This window comes from Alosa pseudoharengus, unplaced genomic scaffold (genome assembly GCF_046254945.1).
Source record: "Alosa pseudoharengus isolate Yale_2024_CS ecotype anadromous, Long Island Sound unplaced genomic scaffold, YU_APseudo_1.1 YU_APseudo_1.1_scf_23, whole genome shotgun sequence".
In the NCBI taxonomy this organism is placed as follows: Eukaryota; Metazoa; Chordata; class Actinopteri; order Clupeiformes; family Clupeidae; genus Alosa; species Alosa pseudoharengus.
The window spans coordinates 20,241,392-20,251,664 of record NW_027468685.1 but is presented as its reverse complement, the minus strand read 5'-3'; the positions used below and the strand labels follow the sequence as shown (position 1 = coordinate 20,251,664).

General features: G+C 41.5%; 2 protein-coding genes across 4 annotated transcripts in view; one reads left to right on the top strand and one right to left on the bottom strand.

The window, feature by feature from the left end:
* Window positions 1-609: 609 nt before the first annotated feature.
* Window positions 610-7,853, top strand: tpi1a (triosephosphate isomerase 1a). Of its 3 annotated transcripts, none has more exons than XM_076301966.1 (8): window positions 610-837; window positions 1,366-1,489; window positions 1,733-1,817; window positions 1,948-2,080; window positions 2,225-2,310; window positions 3,656-3,743; window positions 3,939-4,079; window positions 7,623-7,853. In XM_076301966.1, the coding sequence occupies exons 1-7, from the start codon at window positions 726-728 to the stop codon at window positions 4,055-4,057; spliced, it is 747 nt and encodes a 248-aa protein (XP_076158081.1). In that variant the 5' UTR covers window positions 610-725; the 3' UTR covers window positions 4,058-4,079; window positions 7,623-7,853. The 3 variants fall into 3 exon arrangements, with proteins under 3 accessions (XP_076158081.1, XP_076158080.1, XP_076158079.1); XM_076301965.1 differs by having other exon boundaries at window positions 611-837; window positions 7,618-7,852; XM_076301964.1 differs by lacking the exon at window positions 7,623-7,853 and having other exon boundaries at window positions 611-837; window positions 3,939-4,705.
* Window positions 6,479-10,273, bottom strand: part of eno2 (enolase 2) — a 4,783-nt gene continuing 988 nt past the window's right edge. The window contains exons 4-11 of the mRNA XM_076301963.1: window positions 9,744-9,813; window positions 9,500-9,633; window positions 9,092-9,314; window positions 8,674-8,871; window positions 8,194-8,395; window positions 7,610-7,718; window positions 7,313-7,371; window positions 6,479-6,548 (exon numbers count right to left, since the gene is read on the bottom strand). Of these exons, the coding sequence (XP_076158078.1) occupies window positions 6,479-6,548; window positions 7,313-7,371; window positions 7,610-7,718; window positions 8,194-8,395; window positions 8,674-8,871; window positions 9,092-9,314; window positions 9,500-9,633; window positions 9,744-9,813 (1,065 nt within the window). The remainder of the gene's footprint in view (window positions 6,549-7,312; window positions 7,372-7,609; window positions 7,719-8,193; window positions 8,396-8,673; window positions 8,872-9,091; window positions 9,315-9,499; window positions 9,634-9,743; window positions 9,814-10,273) is intronic.

The following is a 10,273-nucleotide window of genomic DNA, read 5'->3' as shown; positions in this document are numbered from 1 at the left end:
AAGTTTGGATTCTTTGGGCCCTGTCCACGGGTTTGGCATGGTGTTGCAAACTGGAGTGAGCCGTCCTTCATCAAGATTCCTTTTTATCTTGTACCACTTTACCACCACCAAGACCACCCAGACCATGAAATACCCGCCACCATGGTTGACAGATGGAGTCACAGATGGAACACACCTATTGGGCCTTCCCTATAAAAGGCTCTGGGGGAAACTGAATCATGAACAACAAATCAGGACTTTAATTTGCTTGCAAAATGCTAACTCAAAATATGACATTTGAAATCCTAAATCTTTTGTTATTCCACACCCTGATCTTAAATTCAAACTCTATGTAGCCTATGACGAAATAACAAAAATCGTATAAAGTAAATTGCTGATGTATTCATCATACTCACACAGTAGGCTACAGACCTCACCTGTACAGAACTACAGAACCTCCATGCTGTGGAATGAAATGAACACAGCAGCGGATACGGCTCAAACTTCCTAACTGTAATTGGTTGAAAGACCTCAAACCCCGCCTTCATGCACGGAAGGATGCTGTGGTTGTCCTTCCTATCCGCTGAGGAAGATAGCTACATTCCACTGCCAATAGAACTACAGAGATTGAATTGAGTAGGCGTTACCCCATCTCGTGACTCGGACTTGTAGAAGCTCTGTGTACGCTGTCGCTGGTGGGTGGCTGTGGCCTGTCTCTGTTAGAACTGTATACTCAATATATAAGAATGGCTGCAAGAACATTTTTCGTGGGGGGAAACTGGAAGATGAATGGCGACAAGAAGAGCCTGGGAGACCTCATTACCACGCTCAACACGGCTGCGCTTCATGACGAAACAGGTAACTTTTGCTTGTTATTGCGCCTCGCGCTGCGGTCTAAATATAGCTTCTCTCATCCCTCCTGCTGCTGCTGCTGTGGTGGGGCCATCCTCGTGTGGAGGTGCTACGTGCAGAAATGCACTGACGACAGAATGGCAGCAGCCACTTGATGATCACCCGTAGTCACAAATGACAGAAAAGTTACTGAAATAAAGGAAGGCTCCGTTTGGCCATGTCCTCCTTTTGACACTTTGACATTGATCATCCGCACTTAGAAGCTGTTTCGCAGTAGGCCTAGGCTTGCTGAGGACACCTGCTTGTCCGAATACATGGGCCTACCAAAAATAACTTCTCAGATATTTTTGTCAACCGCAGCTCAGTGAAAAGTTCTAACTCAGCTGTTCGGTGTAAAATGCATGCCAATTATTGAAGCCTACTATTGCACAGTGATGTAAAAAATTCACATGCACGTTTAGAAAGGAAATTGTTTTCATTACCAATGAACTGAGTATCATGAGTTGTACAAACGTTCCATGTTATTCTAAACAGAGGTGGTATGTGGAGCTCCAACCATTTATTTGGACTTTGCAAGATCTAACTTGGACCCCAGAATTGGAGTTGCGGCACAGAATTGTTACAAGGTGGCCAAGGGGGCTTTCACCGGAGAGATCAGGTACAGTAGCAATGGCTCATTCCATTCCTATTTAATAATGACATTGACAGCTTCTGTCATGACATTCTGTGATGACATTCTATACCCCTTCCTATTACACTCTTGCACTCTTTCACTCTCCTCCACTCTCCTCCACTTGTGCTCTTTCTCACTCTCACTCATTCATTCATTCACTCTCTCGCTTACTCTTTGTGTCATATGTCATTACCCTCATATATTCTGTGTCTTTTCCCCTTCCCTCAGCCCAGCCATGATTAAAGACTGTGGTATCGACTGGGTCATTCTGGGCCACTCAGAGAGGCGCCATGTTTTTGGGGAGAGTGATGAGGTATAGAGCTCTGTGCCTCCTTATGTTCTGAAATGTCTAATTAAAGGAAATGCATACCCCTTTTTCTGTGATGTCATACCTATATGTGATTCTTTCTGTTTTGATTGGCTCTCTTGGCAAACTCTTCCAGCTGATTGGTCAGAAGGTGGCTCATGCTCTAGAGAATGACCTGGGAGTGATCGCCTGCATCGGCGAGAAGCTGGAGGAGAGAGAGGCGGGGACAACAGAGGAAGTTGTCTATGCACAGACCCAAGTCATTGCAGGTGAATACCACACCTCAGCACAAGCAGTTAATTTTGTGTAACATATTTACAGAGGAGATCAGTAATTGCAAGTAACTGCTAAGAAATGAAGAGAAATGCCATGAAAGTGGTTCTTTGATGTTTTTTATTTGTGCTGTGCTTCAGATAACGTGAAGGACTGGAGCAAGGTAGTGCTGGCTTATGAGCCAGTGTGGGCAATCGGCACAGGGAAGACAGCCACGCCTGAACAGGTAGGAGCCAACTCGCACATACCCAGACCCTGGTGTAGGCCCAGTTAGTTGCAAACAACTGTTACCATCATGTCTTCTTCTTAGACCTTGGAGAAAATGTTTTTATTACCATTTAGCATGTGTACATTGACTGTAGTGTTAGATGTTACAGGCAACACTTAAGGCCTTATTATCGTCGTCTAAAATGCATGGTCACTAGTCAAAAGCTTATTTAATTTAGTAGGATGTCCAGTCCACATTGGGAGTGTTTTCGTTATCAAACATCGGACGGATGACGCAACAAGGAGTTCCTAGGTTTCTTAATCAGTCATGGGTGTGTTTTGGGCGTAACATCATTTAAACCAATGAGAATAACCTATGTCATTCCCTTTAACAGCAAGCAACGCAATTTCAAAAGTGCATCGATATTTTGATAGACAGCGGCGCATTTGAAGGAATCTGCTTGCACGCGAGACCGTATGGAACAGTTATTCCACTAAACCATGCTTTACTAAAACCAACAGAGTATAGCGTACACACATTTACAATCGTCTATTATTTGAACTCATTGACAAAGTCAAACAAAACTCAGTCAACGACAAAACAGTTATACACTGTTAATTAGCCTACTTTCACTATTGGGTGGAACTTTTTGACAATGGGTTACCATCGAAAACATAGCCTATAGAATGGGGTAAGTGTTTACTCCAATAATGTTCGAATGACCTGAATAAAAAACATTTATCCTGCAGAGGAGTTGCTGCTTACATCTCGTGTAAGTGCGTCTTCAGCTGTGCTTCATATTTGCCTCTCGCCATTTGCAAATTATGGTGAATAACTACTCATTGTGTGATGTATTTCGTAATATCTTTATTCTAATTAAGTTTCTCATTGTAATGGTGTAATTTGTAATGTTTTGCATGGATGTGCGCTGTTAAAATAAAATATAAACAACTCGCTATAGATTTCTGACCAGGGTTCTCTTGGTCAGTGGCGTAATGTGTTTTAGGTAGTGTACGATAGTGATTTTTAGACAATGCGCCAGACCCCTCCTTAGGTCGTTAATTGCCACACCACTTGGCCCGTTGCTAAAAAAAGAGACATGCAAGGTAAGAATACATTTTGCCCTGGGATAATAATCTGCTTTCCGCCATTCGCCTATTTGCGAAAATAGGGCCCTAAATGTATTTGACAGGAGGTGTTTTTTGTTGTTGTTGTTGTTTCTGCAAAGTACTTTTCCTCACTGTCATTGACCCCAATGCTAGACAATAACCTTATTATACATACCTATGTTAGAACAATTGTAATATTAAACTTCAGTTATAAAAGACTCCACCCTGATGTCTCCATGTGATCTCTGTCTCAGGCTCAGGAGGTACACGAGAAGTTGAGGGCATGGATCAGGGCTAACATCTCAGACGATGTGGCCGACTCCGTCCGCATTCTTTACGGAGGTCAGTCAGGAGCGAACAACACACTCCCTCCGTCTGTATTTTCATCATTTACTTTATATATTAGAATTATATATTTAGATGAATGAATACAGCTTAGGATTTCAATCATCTGATTGTGTAGAACTGTGATAGTTGTATTGTCACTGTAAGGCTAATTAAACCTTTTTCTTTGTTTTTGTGTTGCTATTGCCTCAGGATCTGTAACTGGGGCCAACTGCAAAGAGCTAGCCGGCCAGCCAGACGTGGATGGCTTCCTTGTAGGCGGAGCCTCCTTGAAGCCCGAGTTTGTCGACATCATCAACGCGCGTGCATAGGAAACATGGACCAAGAGCTGAGGTTCCATTTAGGCTGCACTATGATGATTGGCACACATATATAACTGCCCTGTTTGTTTCTGCCTGTGTCTCTTGCAGTTTGTGTGCATGAGTGTGTGTTTAAATGTCTCTGTGATGGTTTGTGCTTCAATTTGTCCTCTTTTAGATGCGACAGCTGGAGTTTTAACACCTGTGTGTATTGCTGCATTTTAGACCTATGGCTCTTCGGCAATATAAGTCCCACCCCACATATCATTTACTGACTGAATATAATTAGATGTAAATGTGTAGCACAGTCTGGGACTTTTATTGTGGAACATCTATGTACCTGTAATGAGATGTACTAAGAAGAGCACTACGTTGCACCTGAACAATCTGTGAACTATTTATTTCCTGACATGATGGGAGGCAGCTGAACAGGGTCTGCTCACAAAGTTCATGTCTGTTTGTTCATGTGTGTTGGTGGTATGTATGGCCATGTGTCCTATAGTTTGCTGTATGTTTAATTGCTGAAATGTATCTGACACTGAAGCAATTCCATTAACCACCTTATTTAAAAAAAATCACGTCTGTCACTTTACTAACCGGCCAGTGGCTGCCAAAAAGTACCTCACATGACTAACTACTTGAAATAAACGGTGAAGTCCACTTTGCTGTGGCCCTGTTTTATTTGCATGCATCTTTCAGCATCTGAAAGTGAGATATCTTGAAACTCTGTGATTGCATATTATAGTGTGGTTCAGCCTTTGAACCACCTCTTTGGTAGGTTATATTAGAGATTAAAGGCATTTAAAGAGGTTATTATATTATACATTATATTGTATTGTATTGCATTATATTACATTATAGTATTCTATTCTATTGTATATTATATTATATCATATTCTATTCTATTACATTATATTATATCATATTATATTATAGATGCTAATAATGTCTATATTAAGTGTACTGGAATTGTCCATATTTTTGTTTTCATGCACATTATCATGGCAAGAACAAGGAGTAGGTCTACTGTCATTAAAAAAATGCTAATTATGCTAATCTAAATACACAGTGAGAGCTCACAATCTATCTAGTGTAGTCTCCCTCTTGAGACTAACGTGAAGAACTGCACTGCCAAATGAGAGAATCAGGTATTTAGTGGCCCAATACCAATGCTTTTACCCTTCGGGAACGTTATAGTGCACATTTCATCTAATTTTATAAATTTAATAAATGTTCATTTAACATCTCAGAGGATTTAACCACCAGATCATTTCTAAAAACCACAAAAATGACCTTCATAGAGTCTGAGTCATATTACACTATTATTACTAATATCAGTATATGCTCAACAACTGCTCCCTTTCTCATCAAAAAGACTGATCAGACAGTCAAACAGTGTTTCCACAGACAAAGACACAGACAAGCGATTGTGTGTGGTTGAAGTAAATGATGAACATTTTAATTGATGACATAATTGAATATCTGCTTCATTTATGATTTGCTTAAAATCTTTTCTTTTTTTCCAAACCACAGTGATCCTACAGGTAGATAAACAATGGAGGTTAGGGGTGTTAGGAAAGTGGAACAAGCATGACGGAACAGGCCAAGTCTGCAATCATAGTAACAGCAAAGGAGAGAGGAAGAGGGGGGGGGGGGGCATGAAAAAGAACAGGAAAACAGTGATGCAATTTCAATTGACAGAGAGGAAAATAGGAGAAAAAAGTGCAATTGTGAATGTGTGTGTGTGTATGTGTGTGTTTTTCACAGGTGACAGAAGGTGAGACTGTGAGCTACTTGTTTTGTAGCTGTGTGTGATTGTGTGTGTGTGTGTGTGTGTGTGTCAGACTGTAAGCGTGCATGTCCAGTCATTTGATGTGTTGCACCACAAGACCTTTAATCCTCGCTTTTATTTATTTTTTTGTGCTTCAGGCTTTATATCTACAGTACAATAGGTTGTCAATGTGCCCTTTCATTCTTTTCAATTCACAGTATTCCTCTATTCATTTGTGCATCATCAGTAGTCAGTCTCAAGTTGCAGTCAGTGTATGTCTGTCAGTCCGTCTGTCTGTTGAGGTGGTTGTCTTGGTAGTTTCTACAGTTTTTTTCTCAGTATTTTCTAGTGTACGAGATTCATTAATTCAGTGTCTATGCTCCAACAGTACAATTCATCTGTTGGATTTGATATGCTATTTTTATATAGGCTATCATTATTATTATTATTACTTTTATCATAGTTATTACTTTTTATGAGTGATCTTGCAGTTCTAGTCCTACATCCTGCACTATGTGTCTCCAGTCTTATTTTGTTTAGTGCATTCTGTCCTGTTGGTGGGTGTCAGTCGCTTTTGTCGTGATGTCGTCCTGTGCATATTGGCTGTCTCTCGGTCAGTCAACCTGTCTGGCTGTCTGTGGGTCTGTGCAGCAGTGTCAGTCTCACAGGGCGCTGGGGTTTCTGAAGTTGTGGCCAGCGAAACGAGCCTGGTCACCCAGCTCCTCCTCAATCCTGTAACAAATAAGTTATTTATTTATTTATTTATTTATTTGTTTGTTTTATTTTGCTATGACTATCGCTAACAACCCGTGACCATTCAATGAACAGGCCCATGTCAAACACCCACACAGTTTATATACCTTACACATGCACGCGCATGACACAGGTTGAGGCTCTGATTGGCTTACGGCCCCTCCATAGCCTGCTGGTTTAAGAACTCTATTGGATTAGCTGATCACGGAGTGAGGTGCGATCTCACTGGCTGCCGCTTGTGGGGTGACAGTGACATTGTGACCATCCATAAAGGCTCTGTGATGCCAATTACTCAGGGCCATTTATTCTGGCATCGCTCAGAAGGTTGTTGTCCTGCAAATCTGTGTGGTTCTAGAAACTTCCGTTGGCCAATAACATGGATTAAATGTTTGTCTGTAGACTGTTTGTTACCCTTTCACAGGATGGTCTGGCTTGTAGTACTTAACCACAGATTTATAAAAGCCAGTTAGCACTGGCAAAACCAAAAGCCTCTATCATTACTGCTGAAACAGGTGCACTGAATCTGCTGTGTAATACATATGATGTTCTATATAAAAAATCTTTCTGATTTAAGTTCTGCATGGTAGGCTACCATACTCATCACATTTTCTCTAAATATTGTTTTCCTTGTTTTCTAGTTGTGTTTCATTCTAGAGACAGGACCATGAATATGATGTAGTCTTCAATAATAACAATCTCTGAATGGGAAATGTAATATTTAAATGTTTTGGGAAGCCTCTTACCTCATCAACTGGTTGTACTTGGCCAGTCGTTCAGATCTACAAGGAGCACCAGTTTTGATCTGAGATAGAAGGATAAAGACAAACAAATGGGGATAAATTATCCATAAAAGAGCACATTCTGTTTGATAATGTGTGTTTTAGAGAGATTAGTTTTACTCACACATGCACAAAGAGTGATTATGCAGATTGCCTTAGGTGTGTTATTTGGTGGTGGTGGTGGTAGTTCTATCTCTCTTTCTCTCTTTCTCTCACTCTGTGTTTGTGTATGTGTGTGTTTGTGTTTGTTTGTGTATCTACCTGTCCAGTGCAGAGTCCCACCACCAGGTCAGCAATGAAAGTGTCTTCTGTCTCTCCAGAGCGATGGCTGACCATAACACCCCAACCATTGGCTTGAGCAAGCTTACACCTGAGACAAGAAAGGCAGAGTGTGTGTGTGAGAGAGAGGAGAGAATAAACCAATTAAGGATGTTTTATAAAAAAATCTATTATTTTGGCCAACTGCCTGAATTTGGCACCCAGAAGTGAGAGCTCCTGGCTCAGTGTGTAGACACAAACACAAACACTGTTATTAGAATTACTACAGCAATAACGCAAATATAACCATGTCTTTTCATAGACCAGCCATATTAAATAAACAAAAAAAAAATCATTTTATATCATGCATAGTTTGTAAGATTTTCCCTGGGTCTACACACATGGGTGTTCTGTATTGCCTGTCTGGATGAACAGAAAATGAAAGTTTGTGATGTATTGATTTTTAAAAGTAAAAGATAATCCACAAAATGAATAATGCATTACAACGTATGGGATAACAATGAATGATTAATGAATGAGTGCATGGCTTTTTGGATGGCTTGTGAATGACCACAAGCTGCCCTTACGCTTGAATGGCCTCGGTCACGGAGCCAATCTGGTTGACCTTGAGCAGGAGGCAGTTGCAGGAGCGCTCCTCTGCAGCCTTTTCAATCCGCTTTGGGTTGGTTACCGTCAGGTCATCCCCAACAACCTGGATCCCCACAGAGGCTGTGAGCTGTGTCCAGGCGGCCCAGTCGTCCTGGTCGAAGGGGTCTTCGATGGACACCACTGGGAGGACGAGGTGAAGGAAAGGTGTGAAGATGAGGAGAAGCTAGCAACCCTGGCATGGGGGCCATGTTTGCAATTTGCTTGGCATCCAAACACGATCCCAGGGCTGTGGCTGTGAATTTAACTTGACATTTGGTCATTAAAGTTTTTCTCGTTCCGCTTTGAACTATAGAAATAGTCTAGTGGGAATTTGTCCTTGACCAAGGTCAACATAGCTACTCTTCAAATTCCTATAGGACACACATTCTAACTGTATGGCTTGTTGGCAAACTCCTTACCTGGGTAATCGTTGACGAAGCCCTGGTAGATTTCAGACAGCTCGTCGGCACTGATGTGTCTGCTGGAGTCAGGCGGAGATTTGAAGTCCAAGTCGTACTTTCCCTCACGATAAAACTCGGAGGCAGCCACATCCATTCCAATAACAATCTTATCCGTGAAGCCAGCATTCTCAATGGCTGTTTTCAGGAGCTCCAGAGCTGAGAGAGAATCAGATCAGATGGACAAATGCTCAGAACTTTAGATCATTTAGAACTGTCGAGGATGACACAGATGAAATTAATTAGACATACTTTACAGTCTAACACCTATTTTTAAAACTACTTTACTTTGAATTGCAATGATCCATTTCTGAGAGAGAGGTTTTGCAAACTTTAAATCCACTTGAAAAAACCCCCAACACAAAAAAAGCATTTATACCTTCACTATTCTCCAGGATGTTGGGTGCAAAGCCACCTTCATCACCCACATTAATGGCATCCTGGCCATACTTGTCTTTGATGACGGCCTTCAGGGTGTGATACAACTCTGCGCCGATACGCAGCGCATCACGGAAAGACTCGGCACCAACCGGAAGGACCATGAACTCCTGCATGGCCAGCTTATTCCCGGCATGAGAGCCTCCGTTGATTACATTGAAAGCCTTGAGAGAGAGATAGGGAGTTGATGTGTTATGAAGTGAATGTTGATGTGTTATGAAGTGAATGCACTCCATGTGTTTTTTCTCAGTAGATAAGGCACACTAGAAAAGTGCATATTTCTGTGTATCTCAAATTGACATACAGTAATGGTAATGTGTATCATGTTTTGTGAAGGCGCCATGCTTACCGGTACTGGCAACACTAGTTCTGTGTTTCCTGCCAGGTCAGCGATATGGCGATACAGAGGGACCTCTTTCTCTGCTGCACCAGCCTTACAAATGGCGAGCGAGATGCCCAGGATTGCGTTAGCGCCAAACTGAGCTGTTTTGGGTGTAGAAGGATAACAGAGTTTACCGTTGAAGAACCAATACCAGTTATGTATGCAGAATTGTTTTCATTAATATAGCTCAAAATCTTGGTTTAACACTCACATTTGTTTTCAGTGCCATCCATCTCAAGCATCAGATTGTCCAATTTCTCTTGTTCCTCCACACTGATACCCTGAGAAGGAACCAGACCATCATGTTAGATAACAGCTACAACCGATTCTGAATATTTGAATCAATATGACATGATGATGGTGAACTAATCAATGAACCAATTTCTCATGGTCATCAAAGCTTTGGCAACGGGTCAGTTTCTCATTGTGATTTACTTTCATGGCATTGACCAGTCTCACACAGAGCATGCATGTCTGTGCACATATTTGCAGACTAACACATGAGAGTTATTAGATGTTATTGACAACATGTCCCTCGACGTTTGTCTGTTTATTAATTTGGTGCCATATGGATTTGCTTGCTTGTTCCTTCCTCTGTTCTTTTTTTTATATGCAGTAGGGACCAATGGCAGATGGTATCAGAGCAAACTGTGCCTCTGTGTTTGAGTCTGAGGTTTCTAGAGGCCGTCGGCACGTGACCGGACAGCAGGATACAAATGAAAGAGCAGCCATCAGCTCAAC